The sequence below is a fragment of the Artemia sp. Qi Xiang Cuo genome, chromosome 14 (assembly GCF_049724085.1).
Source record: "Artemia sp. Qi Xiang Cuo chromosome 14, ASM4972408v1, whole genome shotgun sequence".
NCBI lineage: Eukaryota > Metazoa > Arthropoda > Branchiopoda > Anostraca > Artemiidae > Artemia > Artemia sp. Qi Xiang Cuo.
Genome location: NC_142807.1, coordinates 67,840,578 through 67,855,874, shown reverse-complemented (window position 1 = coordinate 67,855,874; position 15,297 = coordinate 67,840,578). Strand labels below are relative to the sequence as shown.

Below are 15,297 nucleotides of genomic sequence, written 5' to 3'. Positions count from 1 at the left end.
GAATAGAATGGCTATCTCAAAGTTTTTATTCGATGTGTTTGGGGAAAAGCTGGGCGTGAGTGCCGGGTTAGTTGCTCTGTAATTACTTTCGACTATTAAAAAGGGCACTAGCTCTTTGAATTTCCAATCGAATGAGCCTTTTTTAAAGTTTCTACGACATCTCCTTCGATAAAAACCATATATGCCCCAAGGGCATAACTCACAACCCGTGCCGTAAGGGCTCTGGGGGACTGTCCTCAAAAACATATTGTCTGTCTGCAAGTCAATTACCCAGAACAAAATGGCTATATCAAAATGTTGATTGGATGTTTCTCTGAAAAAGGACTACGTGGACCGGGTTTCAGTAGCCTTGCATCAACGTTCAATTATTAAAAAGGGGACAAGCCACTCCAATTTCCAATTGAATGAGCCCTTTTCGAAGTTTCTACGACAACTTCTTCGCTACGAAGTGCCCTGCTCTAAAGGAAAAAATAATACATTGAGCCAACATCGTTCTTATATACCCCAAGGGTATAACCTAAAACTCTTGCCTTGAGAGTTGTAGGGGAGTGTCCTCCTCTTTACTTAGTCCCCGTTTATTGTCTCGTTCTCGAGTGTCCCCGTTCTTTACTTAGGCAACCCGATCGAGTTGCCTATGATTTATACAACAAATTTCTATATAAACCTTATATCCCCCCAGGGCATAACTTAAAAACCTTGCACTGAGGGCTCTGAGGGGTTTATTATCCTAAAAGACCTAATTTCCAGAACTTTCAACTACGTAGAAAAAAATAGATATCTCAAAATTTTGATTGGATGTGTTTTGGAAAATGGTCGGCATGAGAGGGGCGTTAGGCACTAGCCCTTTCAATTTCCAATTGAATGAGCCCTTTTGAAGTTTCTACAACAAAGCTTTCAATAAAAACTTTATATGCCCCCTAGGGCATAACTTAATACCCTTTTCCTGAGGGCTTTGGGGGGAGGGGATGTCATCCTTAAAGACCTAATTTCCTAAACTTTTAACTACGTTGAATAAAATGACTATCTAAAATTTTGATTGGATGTGTTTGGGGAAAAAGTGGGCGAGAGAGGGGGGTTAGTTGCCCTCAAATCACTTTCGACTATTAAAAAGGCTACTAGCCCTTCGAATTTCAAATCGAATGAGCCGTTTTTCAAGTTTGTACGACAAAAATTTCTATAAAAACGTTATATGCCCCCAGGGCATAGCTTATAATCCTTGCCCTGAGGGTTGTGGGGAAGTGTACTCCTCAAAAATACATTTTCTATCAGTAAATCAACTAATCAGACAAAATGCCTATATTAAACTTTTTATTGGATGTGTGTGGGGTAATTATGGGCGCGGGGGGCTAGTTGCCCTCCAATCACTTTAGACTATTGAAAAGGATACTAGACCTTTCAATTTCCAATCGAATGAGCCTGTTTTGAAGTTTATACGACAACGCGCTCTTTAAAATCCTTATAAGCCCTCAGGGCATAACTTAAAACCCTTGCCCTGAGGGCTCTGGGGGAGTGTGCTCCTCAAAAACATATTTTCTATCTGGAAATCAACTACGCTGAAAAGAATGGCTATCTGAAAATGTTTATTGGATCTCTTTGGGGGAATGATGGGTGTTTGGGCGGGGGCTAGTTGCCCTCCAATCAGTTTCGAATATTAAAAAGGGTACTAGCCCTTCGAATTTCCAATTGAATGAGCCTGTTTGGAAGTTTCTACGACAACGCCTTCTATAAAAACCTTATATGCCTCCAGGGCATAACATAAAACCCTTGCCCTGAGGGTTTTGGGGGAGTGTCCTCCTCAAAAACATATTTTCTATCTGAAAATCAACTACGCTGAACAGATTGCCTATCGCAAAATTTTTATTGGATGTGTTTGGGGGAATGATGGGCGCGGGGGTGGGGGCTAGTTGCCCTCCAATCTCTTTCGACTATTAAAAAGGGCACTAGAACTCTCAATTTCCAATTGAATGAGCCCCTTTTGAAATTTCTACGATGACTCGTTCCATATGAAGTGCCTTGCTCTAAAGGAAAAAAATAATAAATTGTACATTGTGCCAACATCGTTCTTATATGCCCTCAGGGCATAACTTAAAACCCTTGCCCCGAGGGTTATGGGGGAGTGTCCTCCTCAAAAATATATTTTGTATCCGGAAATCAACTACGCTGAAAAAAATATGAACAAATGTGAACAAATGTGTTTGGAGAAATGATGGGTGTGGGGGGCTAGTTTCCCTCCAATCACTTTCGACTATTAAAAAGGGCACTAGCCACTCCAATTTCCAATCGAATGGGCCCTTTTCGAAGTTTCTGCAACAACTCCTTTGATACGAAGTGCCCGGGTATGGAGAAAAAAAATACATTGTGCCCACATCGTTCTTTACTTAGGCAGCGCTAGCAAGCTGCCTATGATTTGGGCTCTATTTGAAATTTTGGACCGCTCCAAAGTCAATTTCTGCGTACGTTTCTTATTACAAGGTTGAACTTCAGCCTGCATATCCTCATAATTGCACACGCGAGGAGTTGTCTTCCTTAGACTCTCGTATTCTCCTAGGTTTTTTTTTTATAATCCTTTGAGGTAGCACATGCTTCTAGTTGTTAAAAGTGTAGTTGTTTACAACTACAATCCTTGTAGCTGTAAAAAGAGATTGTGATTTATTGTTGTTTATGCGCTGGGAACTATTCTTTGAAGATATTAAATAAAAAAAAGCAAGTTTTTTAAACTGAAAGTAACGAGCGACATTAAAACTTAAAACGAACAGAAATTATTCCATATATGAAAGGGGCTGTCCCCTCCTCAACGCCTTCCTCTTTACGCTAAAGTTTTTTATTTAAAAAAAAAATAAAGTTGTGAGAAAGAGTAAAACTTTAGCATAAAGAGCAAAGTGTTGAGGAGGGGACAGCCCCTTTCATATACGGGATACATTCTGTTCGTATTGAGTTTTAATGTTAATCCTTACTTTCAGTTAAAAAAACGTGTTTTTTTTATTTAATTTCTGATCGTTTTTTAGTTAATGCAGCTTTTATTTTGGTTCACCGTCATTGAACAAGTTAACAAAATTTTGTTCCAATTCTTTAAAAATGACCCCTTAATCACAAAGGCCGTTAATTAGAATAAATAGCTCTTTTGAAAGTACTAAGAAATCTTTGGCTTAAAGAGCGAGGCATTGACTAGAAGGTGAACCCAATCATATAGCTAATATTTTTTTGTTCGTTTTAAGTTTTGATGGTGCTCCTTACTTTCATTTGAAAAACTTGTTTTTTTATATTTAATTTCTGATTTTTTTTAAATAATGATGGGAAATCCGGCGCCCCCTTCATAGCAATGTCCCTTCCCCCATGAAAACTTCCTTCATGAAAATATCCTCCCATATAACCCCCGGCCCCCCCCCCCCCCCCCCCCCCACTACCAGAAAAAATTCCCCCTGAAAACGTCTGTATACTTCCCAATAACCAATAATATATGTTAACATTGGGTAAAGTTCATAACTTTCAGACCTCCCCCTGGGGGCTTCGAGCGAATAGGTCATCCTAAAAGACATAGTTTTAATATTTTAGACCATGTTGAACAAAATGGCTATCTCAAAATTTCGATCGTATCACTGGGAAAAAAATGAGCGTGGGAGGGGGCCTAGTCGTCCTCCATTTTTTTTTGTCACTTAAAAATGAAAATATAACTTTTAATTTCTGTTCCAATAAGCCCTCCCTCAATATTCAAGGACCACTGGGTCAATACGATCCCCCCTGTGAAAAAAAAAACAAAAACAAAAAAAAAAACACGCATCCATGATCTTTCTTCTGGCAAAAAAAGTAAAATTCCACATTTTTTAAGATGGGAGCTTGAAACCTCTACAGTAGGGTTCTCTGATACGCTGAATATGATGGTGTGATTTTAACTAAGGTTCTATAGCTTTTAGGGGGTCTTTCCCCCTTTTTTCGAAAATCAGCCAAATTTTCTCAGGCGCTTAACTTTTGATAAGTAAGATTAAACTTGATGAAACTTATATATTTGAAATCAGAATCAAAATTTGATTCTTTTGATGTATCTATTGATATCAAAATTCCGTTTTTTAGAGTTTCGGTTACCATTGAGCCGGGTCGCTCCTTACTTACAGTTCGTTACCACGAACTGTTTGATAATAAAAAATTTGGTTTATTAACTTTATTATTGTTTATGAAATTCTGTGTAGTTATTAGTGGGCTCCGACTTCTCCTCAATCGACACTGCAAATGCATAAAAAAAAAATGTTATGTCACATGTATCGTTGAATATTTTTGCAAGCTATTGATGCGGTTTTTCTATAGTTGACAATTTAAATTTGCACTTCTGTGTTGTTGGGATAAACAACCCAGAAAGACCTTTTGGTACTTATGCTTTATACGGTAGCCTACTCAACAATACCGCTATATACTCTATAAGGGAACACTAAAGGAAACCAGTCAAACGGGTATTTGCAAGAGATAAATGGATCGCAAAGCGTGGTTTCTCATTGCGTTTACAATATTTAAATTAATGTTTTTTGGGGTTAAGGGGGGGAAAAGTACCTAGGTTAGGTTAGGTTACGTATTTAATATATGCTATGCTTTAGCCCCCCCCCCCTCAGCTCCATGTGGTGGGGGGTGTTTATAAACTATTATATATTCATCCTGTTTTATTTTCTTTCATTAGCATTAACCAAACTTAACTTTTTTCGTGGATACCGTATAATGCATAAGTACTGAAATTTTTCTCTTATTCACATCTAAAATACCCCTTTCTCAGAAATCTTGTTTCATTCTTATTTATTCATATTCATTTTAATGTGCTCAAATTTAATAAACTCAAAGCAAACCAGTACATTCACCAAACAAGCAGCTATCCACTTTCTGGGAATGTCCCAGAAAATTACTCATTTCATATAAAAATTGGACATCAATTTACAAGAAAAGGAAAGAAGAAGAAAATCTAGCAGAGGAAGAAGAAGAATTATTTTGTGTGACTGAGAATGTTTTCACCATTTTTTTTTTTTACTTCTAAGGTACGGTACTTGACTTGACTACAGTGAAGTCAGCTATAGTTTACGACTAACTGCTTGGAGCTCTTATATTCCTTTCAAAGCATTTGAATAAAATGGAGACAAAACCTTAAATAAACATTTGATGAAGTCAACTATAGTTCAGTTAAAGATCCAAGCAATCAAAATAAACACCAGCACATTTCAAGCAGAGCATTACTTTTTAAGCTAAAATAAGGATGACAATCAATTTCTATCCCATTATTTAGAAGTGTGATTTAAGTAGAAAGTTCTCATAACTTTATTTTAAATCCATTTGAAAATTAAAAGGTAATATGTTTATTCATCATAGGATAATTGATAATTATTTGTAACCAGCGTAAGAGTGGCCAAAAGAGTCAAAGGGGTTGCGCAAGCACCGGCAGCCACGCGTACGCAATTTTTTGACTTGCACTCTTTTTTGGCCTTGATTTGCACTCTTTTTTTGTGTCGGCAGCTGGCAACCCTGCTTGAATATCTTATTAAATCACTTGGTTTTAACTTTTCGTTGTGTTACGTTACGTCGACAGTAAACCGGACCTTAATTCAATTACTTTAAACAAAATTGTAGATGGGGGTGTTCTATTTTCCTCTTTTGGCACTGCTACCCCTCCCAAATTAATGCTCTGGATCCGTACTTGCCCCATGGTCAAACCCCCTCCCTAAGGGGGTATTCAACGGATTCATCAACCCCTTTTTCCTTTTATGTCAGTTTCTCTCGGTCGGAAAGAAATTCAATTGGGAACCTTGTTTGGGCGTTTATATTTTCAATATATGCGATCTATGCGTTAAAAAAAAAAATTCAGGGTTAATTTTGATGTGTCTTATTTAGAAAAAGATTAAGTAGTTATTAATAATATTTGTTTGAAAGGAAAATTTTAACTTTAAAGAACCTGGTAAAAAAAAAGGTTTAATGTTAAAAATCTCAATGCATTACTTGTTAAAATATATACTTGTCGAGTTTTTACAGATAAATATATAGAGAGCAAAAAAGAAAAATATAATTTTTGTAAAGCTGATTAACCTGATGTGACGGTAACTCTGAACTCAGGAACCAGCTAATTATTGTAACCCAAGGTTGCCACCGTCAGTAGGATTTTACTAGATCTAGAAAAAAAATCTAGTAAATTTAGAGGATATAGTATGTTTCCCGAAATCTAGTAAAAAGTCATGATTTATAGTAAACAAAACTTTTCTTTATTTTCAATGAATTCAAGGAAAAAAATTATCGTAAATATATGACAATTTACAATTTTTGCTTGTCTGTCTCTTAAGAGACAGACAAGCAGTCACCTATTTTCATAAACAGACACTTCACTTCCTGCGTCTAAAGGTCGACAAAATCATCTTTCTATGTATCAAATCTTACCAACTAAAAATGAAGCTGTAATGACACTTGGATTTGTGATGATTGGGAATCTGTTGGAATCAAAACAAAAGCCACCCAAAACAAAAACCACCCAAGGTGATTAGGTAAATTTCCTCAGTCTGAAAATTTTTATTGAGGAAAAAGGAGGCTGCTGAGAGAAATTAAAAGTAAGTAGAAAAGTAATATTATATATATATATATATATATATATATATATATATATATATATATATATATATATATATATATATATATATATATATATATATATATATATATATATATATATATATATATATATATATATATATATATATATATATATATATATATATATATATATATATATATATATATATATAATAGTATACGCCCCTGTAAAACCGACTGATGGAGATACTAGTGACTCAGATGAATTTTACTTACAGTTACAGGAGCAAATAGACAAGGTCCCAGGTAGAAATATGATGTTATTACTGGGAGATTTTAACGCCCAGGTTGGTAGAAATAAGGATAGATGTTATCCCAGATTAGTTAAATTTGGTGTAGGAAAAGAAAACAGTAATGGATACAGACTTTTGCAATTTTGTAGGTATAACAATCTAGTTATAACCAATACGGTGTTTGGTCATAAAATGGCTCATAAGTTAACATGGTATTCACGTGATGGTAAGACAGCAAACCTTATTGATTATGTTATAGTAAACCGGAGACTGACAGGATGAATACAGGATACTAGGGTATAGGAGTGCTGTTATTGATGTTAAAAGTAAGGATCACCATCTAGTAATGTCAAGCGTTAATTTAAAGCTAAAATCTCGGAAGGGTAACTACCTCCCGGGAAGTTATAATGTTGGTAGATTCCAGGAGGGGAATTCGAGAGAAACTTTCCAGGAACAGATGAATACCAAAGTCGAGAGTTTAAAACTTGATAATATGGAAGATGACTCGGATAATTGTAGAGAAACAATTTTTGAAGTTGCTGAAGGTGTATTAGGGAAGAAAGCTAGGACTGCAGCTAAGAATAATAGTGAAAAAGATTTATGTTTAATAGAAAGGAGAAAGGACTTGTACAAGAATTATCTGAGGGATAGATCGCATGAAAACAAAAGAAATGTAAAGAAAGTGGAGAAAGCATTGAAATATGAACTAAGGAGGTGTGAAGTGGAGGCCATGGATAAAATTGCCGAGCCTTTAGAAGATGCAGCTAGACGGCATAACAGTAAAATATTGTACTGGCACGTTAAAAAATTGAGAGGGAGGAGTCAATCCGGACTTGTCCCAGTTAAAGATAGGAATTGGGTGGCAATTAGCGATAAGAAACAAACTAAAGCGAGATGGGCCTAACATTTTGAGAACTTGCTTAACCGAGATAGAGTTGCAGGAACAAATATAGAGGAAAATGAAAAAGTTTGTGATACCTTGGATGTGAAGGAAGATTTGTTTTGTGAGGAGGAATTAGCAACAGTACTAAAAGGATTAATGAATAATAAGGCTCCAGGTGCTGATAGGGTAGTAAATGAGTTTCTTAAATATGGTGGCTCTCAGGTTAGAAATAAGTTATTGAAGATTATGAATATGATTTTTGAAAAAGGGGAAGTACCTAACGATTTTAGGAAAACCTTACTTAAGCCACTTTATAAGAAAGGTGATAAAAGTAAGTGTAGTAATTATCGAGGCACTAGTCTGGTGTCTGTAGGTAGCAAATTGCTTAGTAATATGATACTTTTTAGACTGAGAGATGCCGTAGACAAAGTTATAAGAGAAGAGCAGTGCGGTTTTAGAAAAGGTAGAGGATGTGTTGACCAAATTTTCACTCTTAGGTTACTAATTGAGAAGTGCCTAAGTTTTCAAACACCTTTGGTCCTCAATTTTATAGATTATGAGCAAGCGTTCGATTCTGTTGATAGAGGAGCTTTGGTAAATGTTTCATCCTTGTATGGTATACCAGACAAATACATTAAACTGATTAGTGCTATGTACGAGAATAACAAGGCTGAGGTTAAGGTAGGAAATGAGGTTAACATCTTGTTTTTTATTAAATCAGGAGTTAAGCCGGATTGTGTTATATCTCCTTATATGTGCATCATTTTGATGGACTTTGTTTTAAGGAGCACGGGAAAGGCAATGGGAGACCACGGAATCAAATGGGGAGGAAAAAGTCTCCTGGACTTGGATTATGCTGATGATTTAAGCATCCTAGATGAAAGTGTGAGCAAAATGAATGAAGTTTTAGAGGTTTTGCGAGTTCAGGATGCTAGTATTGGTTTGAAAATTAATGTTAGGAAGACTAAGTCACTAAGGCTAGGAACAAGTGAAGATGAAAAGGTGACGTTGGGTAATGAAAAGATTGATCAGGTGGGCAGCATCACTTACCTTGGTAGCATTATTAATAAAGATGGTGGGAGCAGTGAAGATGTTAAAAATAGAATAGCCAAGGCTCAGGGTGTTTTTTCACAGTTAAAAAAAGTCTGGAAGAATAAGAAGATAAGTTTGCAAACTAAGATTAGAATATTAGACGCTACAGTGATGACAGTTGTCAAATATGGCTCTGAAGCATGGACGCTCCGAAAAGCTGATGAAGATTTGCTAGATGTTTTCCAGAGAAATTGCTTAAGGATTGTTCTGGCTACCCGGCTGACTGACCGTATTTCAAACAATAGGCTATACGAAAAATGTGGTTCAATACCGCTTTCTAGGTCTATAATAAAAGAAAGGTTGAGGTGGTTAGGGCATGTTGTGCGGATGAAGGATGACAGATTGCCGAAGATTGTTCTTTTCGGCCAACCATCTAGGGCTAAAAGGAAAGCAGGTCATCCCCGTTTGGGGTGAGGACGTCATAAGAAAAGATTTAAAGGAAATGGGAACTTCGTGGACGGGTGTGAAAAGGGAGGCTTTGAATAGATTGGGGTGGAGGAGGAGCGTGCGTAGCTGTGTTGGCCTCAGGCGGCTTGGTTTTGCGATGAGTTGTTAGTAGTAGTAGTAGTAGTATATATATATACTACTATATACTCGTATATATATTTAATATTATTGTTAAGAAACAGTTAAGAAATTTTAAGTGTTAAGAAGTGTTAAGATACAGTTATCACTCCATAATATGCCAAAAAATTGTAGTTATCAAACTTTGAAAGCAGTGAAAGTTATCTATTTTTCAGAATTGCATAAAATGATTCATTTTACTTGTAGATAGAAGTTTATCATCCTTTCATCCTAGGGTAGAACTAACGTCAATATTAATATTTGTGGGTCGGGGAAATTGCGGGTAGGGCACTCGTAATTGAGTCAAGGTCTAGAGCTATGATATAGGTTTGATACATTAATAAACATTTATTGTTGTCAGATATTAAATAATCGTCCCATTGTTTATATTTGAGTCTCTTAACTAAAATGGCTGCTGACCACTGTGTTAGGTGAATGCCGTGAACTTGAGTACTTCTTCTCTTCTGAATGAGATGCCATATGGTTTCAGTATGCACAGGGGCGGATCCAGGATTTTTTTTAGGGGGGGGGGGCGCAAAATAGGTTAATCCGAAAAAAAAAATTAGTGGGGGGGGCAAAATAGGTTGATCCGATAAACTTGCGTTATGAGCAAGTTTAATTAACGCAAACTTGAGTTTGCGTTAGTTAAACGGAGGAATACGGAGGAAAACGATCACAGAGGAAAACGATTCTCCGTGACGTTTCACAGTTGGACCTCATATATCCGTGCAAATTTTGGAAATCTTTGTCCCTTTTTAAAGACGCTAGTCGAGGTGACCCTATAACTCCCACGATTACACCACCCCTTCGAATCCCGATCCGGACACTTTTTTTTAAAACTCCCACAAGTACACCAAATATGGGCATAGCCCCCCTAGGGAGAACACGTGGTTAATGGGGTCAATGACCTCTTTCTCCATGGTCTCTTTCTCCAGGTGTGTTTTTGGCACGCTCTCAGCAAATGTTATGATCCAGAAATAGTATTTGTTGTTGTTTCCAAGGCAAATTTCAAGGTCAATTTTGTTGTTGTTGTTGTAAGTGCACGCTCTCAGCGAATGTTATGATCCAGAAATAGTATTTGTTGTTGTTGCTCGAGCTAAATGCTATGAGTTTCCCGGAAACAGTTAGATCACGTGTTTCCTTCTCAGCCAATCAGTGGGCTTGTTTACATAACAATTTGACCTTGAGATTTCGTATATAACGGGCATGCAATGTGATTCAATTATCAGAAACTATTGTGACACAGTGCAAACAACTAGAATGGATAGAACAATTAACATAATTGATGAGCTTGAGGCCTTGGCAGCCGCAATTAGCAATGTAAGTTCATTTTTATTTTCAAACGAATTTTCCTTGGACATCCTCCAGTATATTCAGCTAAAACGTAAATATATTCCTTTACCCCCAACCCCCCCCCCCAAACCATACAAACATCATTATAATCATTGGAAAACATAAAATATATTCTTTTTACCCTAACCCCCTCCCACACTGTTTTACAATCCCAAATTCTCGCAAAAAGAAATAATTATCCTTTCGTTAAATTCCTTCCTTCTATATTTCCAGCTAAAGCGATCACTGACTTCTGTCAATTTTTAATGAAAATGCCGCTCTGTTTTGACACAAGACTCCAATGTGAGGCCTATAATTAGCTATCACCCTTTCCAGTTTACAAACGCGGTCAACGGAACTATTCTTCCGTCAAAATTAAAACACAATGATGCGATAATTAAGCTAGGTCTACACAACCTGTATGGAAGTAGAGAAACAAGTTATTTTCAAATTAGGGTCTAACAATATCCCCCTCCCTCCCCCATTGTCTTACAATCCCAAATTCTCGCAAAAAGAAATACCTTTTCGATAAATTCCTTCCCTCTATATTTCCAGCTAAATCCCCCCCCCCACAGCTAAGAATATATAAAAGAATATATTCTTTTACCCTCGAAACCTAACCACCGCAAAAAGAAATACCTTTTCTCAAATTTATTCTTTCTCTGTGACACCCGTCGCTATTAAGCCGCTAACTTGACAATACATTTCCGCAAGCATATAATTACTTTGTCACCCTTTTCCGGTGTGTTCACGTTATCGGTCTAGTCAAAGGGTTTTGTTTTGGCTGTCAAATTAAAACAGTTTTAAGCAAAAAGGGATTGCTGTATATTAAGCTTGTAGTTTCATAACCTTGTATTTGTCAGAGACCCGGTGAAAGAGATTATTTTCAAATTAAGTTTAACAATATATTTAGAACATTATGTGAAAGGGGGAGGGGGCAATACATTGCTTATAACAGCTTCGTTGTAAGTAAATTATGTAAAGGGGGAGGGCAATGCCTTCAATTTTACCGCCATCAGTGTAAAATGAAAACAAACTATTTCTTCGCATTAAAAGTAAAGGCCTTGTATTTGTCGGAGAACCGGTGACATAGATTATTATAGAATTAATTATAACAATATATTTATAACATTCTGAGACAGGGGGGAGGGGGCAATACAAGGCTTCTAAAAGCTTTCGTTGTAAGTAAATTATGTAAAGGGGGAGGGCAATGCATTCAATTCTACCGCCATCAGTGTAAAATGAAAACAAACTATTTCTTCGCATTAAAAGTAAGGGCCTTGTATTTGTCGGAGAAGCGGTGAAAGAGATTATTTTCAAATTAAGTTTAACAATATATTTAGAACATTATGTGAAAGGGGGAGGGGGCAATACATTGCTTCTAACAGCTTCGTTGTAAGTAAATTACGCAACGGGGGAGGGCAATGCCTTCAATTCTACCGCCATCAGTGTAAAATGAAAACAAACTATTTCTTCGCATTAAAAGTAAGGGCCTTGTATTTGTCGGAGAAGCGATTAAAGAGATTATTTTCAAATTAAGTTTAACAATATATTTAGAACATTATGTGAAAGGGGGGAGGGGGCAATACAGAGCTTCTAACAGCTACAGTGTAAGTAAATTATGTAAAGGGGTAGGGCAATGCCTTCAAGTATACAGCCCTCAGTCTAGAAAGAAATCAAACTATTTCTTCGCATTAAAAGTAAGGGGGGATTTGGTGTGTAGACATGTACACCCATTGACAAGAAAACTAATGTGTAAATATATGCGATGCGTCTCTAGACATGTTTTTAATTTTTTCAAGCTTTCAATAAAGTTTCTTTTATATTCCCGGATGTGAATCCAGGATTTTTGTTGGGGGAGGGGGTTAGCACTTTTAATAGTGACAAAATAGAAAAGATAATTGTTTATTACCTTAATTGCTTCTTCGTCATTTAGTGATTTTAGATATAACATTTGAATAAAAGGTAGTAAGATATGCCTTTCGCTTGAATAAAACACATGATTAACTCAATGAGAGGGTAGACTTAGGGTGGGTTAATTTTCCTAACTTTAGGGGGGGGAGAGAATATGGGTTTTTTTGCTCTAATAAAATTAGATAAATACTTTTCTAAAAAAAATTGTGGTTAATAACTTTCTTTCTTTAAAATAAAGGGGGAAATTATTTTGATTTGATTTTTTCTTCTCTTCTTTAAGGCAAATTATGAAGAATTTGCGGACCCTACATCGATGAGACCTATGACTGGCGCAAATAGCGAAGAATGCTTGTCGCCGCCACCCGCTAAGAAAGCGAGGGTCTCAGAAGCTATCCCGACTGCACAGCCATATGATATTGCTGGCCCGGCTGCGAAAGAAATTAACGTCACCGGTCCCTCCACCCTCCAACACACGTTACCTGGACCTCTAATAGCTGCCCCATCAACGATAGGTCAGGAGGTTACCATCCAACATGCACTACCTGGTCCTTCGGTCACCCAAGCCCAGACGGATTATGCAAATGTAAGCATTTTTTCCTACCTATCTATTTCTTCCAATTTTTAGTCCTTTTCAATCCCAATATAAACTTATCTCTGCGGGGGTATTAACCCCTCACCCCCCACCCAATGGTTTATCTGCTCCCCCCTCCCTCGGAGCTATCTAAATATAATGTAATTTTTTGCAAAGAAACCGCTCTTTTCTAATCTTTGCTATCGCTTCGATATCTCATAGACGAATATTTTTAGGTAATTTCTATTAATAATCACCGCCTTTTGAAACTCAAAATGCTGTTTTTTCTAATCTTTACTATTTTCTCTGTTGCTATCACATATATTTTTAGGTACCTTTGAAACTGAATGCTCTTTTTCACGTAATTTTGAGAGAGAGAGTATCCCAGCTGTCACATATTGACGTTCTAATTTACATTGAATATTTCTATCGTGCCAAAGATTTTAGTGAGGGGAAAGCGACTTAACGGTTCTCAACATTTTGAAGTTCAAACTCGTTCATCTAACCTCCATAATTAAACTCATGTGTTTACTGAACCTGTATGGACTTAGAAATATTTCAACTTTTGACGGGCATTATGTAAATGGAGGCTGGGAAGAGCTGTGGGAGGTGCTGCATGAAGCGCTACGGGCCCAAGAAGCGCCACGGGTCAGGGAAGCGCCACAGGATGCGCTGTGGGCCCGAAAAGAACCACAGGATGTGCTACTATGTCATATCTTAAATTATCTTAAGTTGGAACTTTCAGTTGAATTAACCAATTGTTATTATGTAATAATCCAAATTTTAACAGTAGGGATGATTTGAACACTTTGAAAATAAGCTATTTTTTTCATTTATAGATTGGACGACCATTGGTCCCATATTCGCCGTCCAGTGAATAAGGGGAGGAACCACCAGCGGAGTTTCAAGACAATGAAACATGAGACGATAGCATTAAAGTACCTTTCGATATTGATGAGTTTATAGCTGATTTTTTTAAAGTAGATAATAGCACAGTTGAGCTGGTAGACTTGAGCCCAAATACAATACAGCCTTTAAATGATTTCACAGGGAACCCTCCTCCACCAGCCTCCGATACCCTAACGACTTCACTTCAAACAACTGAAGTGAAGCATTCGCCAGTTATTGTTGAACAACTTGGTGGAGGGGATAATATACCAGCGGGGGAGGGGGGTACAACTCTCCCCGATTTTCAATTGACCAACACAATTTTAAATGCAATAGTTGTTTTCACTGCGACGTTTGGGGATCCCTTTAATTCACTAATGGGGTGAAATTTTGTTTTTGACCCTGTAGAAATTGTGCATGCCTATGTAGATAAAATTCGTGCACTACTGGAGAAACAAATTCAATTGTGGGGGGTAGGGATTCAATTAAGGTTTCTATTGTTTTAAAAGTGTTCTATTTAAATGAGGGGAAAAGCGAAGTTTATTATCATTATGTACATTCCGAGATGCTTATAATTTATTCGAATTTAGAAAATTTTGAGGGTGCTTTCATGGATTAGGTAGATCAAATTATTGCACATCTCGATAACCTTAACGAACATAGGAGTGTGTCACTAGTACTTTTTGTAGAACTTTTAAGCGTTAAGATTGGCAAAAGCAATACAGAATTGATTTTAATAGGGGGGGCAGGTGGGAGCGAATCCATAGTTTTTCAATATATTAAAGTTCTAGACGGTTGTCATGGTGCCCAGTGGATCTGTTTTGAAACAGATCAAAATTGTTTCAGATATGCTTTCCTCATATCAGCCTTTCAGCCTATAGCAGATGACGCTACTAAGACGAATTTAGATCACTGGGCTGTACATGGGAAGGACGGGTCCGATTTCCCAGTTGTAGATTTCTCATGCTTAGAAGGAAATACCCAGTAACGCTTCGATCCATTGATGTTTTTGAAAGGGCTAATGCCCACTTAAATATCGGCGTTACTGTGGTACAATACGAAACAGAATTTGAAGATGGAACTCGTTCTAAAAAGAAGGGGGTGGTATTCCCCGTAAGGGGTCCGTCAGTTGATTTGGTTAAACACTGGGTTTGGTTGCTTTACACGCCACCTAGTCAACCGAACACAATCGGTCATTTTAACCCTATCACTGA

At 37.0% G+C, this 15,297-nt stretch overlaps 1 protein-coding gene across 1 annotated transcript; it reads left to right on the top strand.

Annotated features, from left to right (window-relative positions):
* The first annotated feature begins 12,860 nt into the window (after window positions 1-12,860).
* LOC148944787 (uncharacterized) lies at window positions 12,861-14,153 on the top strand. Its single transcript, XM_089100194.1, has 2 exons — window positions 12,861-13,207; window positions 14,035-14,153. Exons 1-2 carry the CDS (start codon window positions 12,938-12,940, stop codon window positions 14,074-14,076), a joined length of 312 nt encoding a protein of 103 aa, XP_088956320.1. The 5' UTR covers window positions 12,861-12,937; the 3' UTR covers window positions 14,077-14,153.
* Window positions 14,154-15,297: the final 1,144 nt, after the last annotated feature.

Excerpts from the sequence above, each read along its gene's own strand:
- LOC148944787 (XM_089100194.1), top strand. The coding sequence starts at position 12,938 with ATGAGACCTATGACTGGCGCAAATAGCGAAGAATGCTTGTCGCCGCCA. Across the intron at positions 13,208-14,034 it reads CCCAGACGGATTATGCAAAT|ATTGGACGACCATTGGTCCC; the intron begins GTAAGCATTTTT and ends TTTCATTTATAG.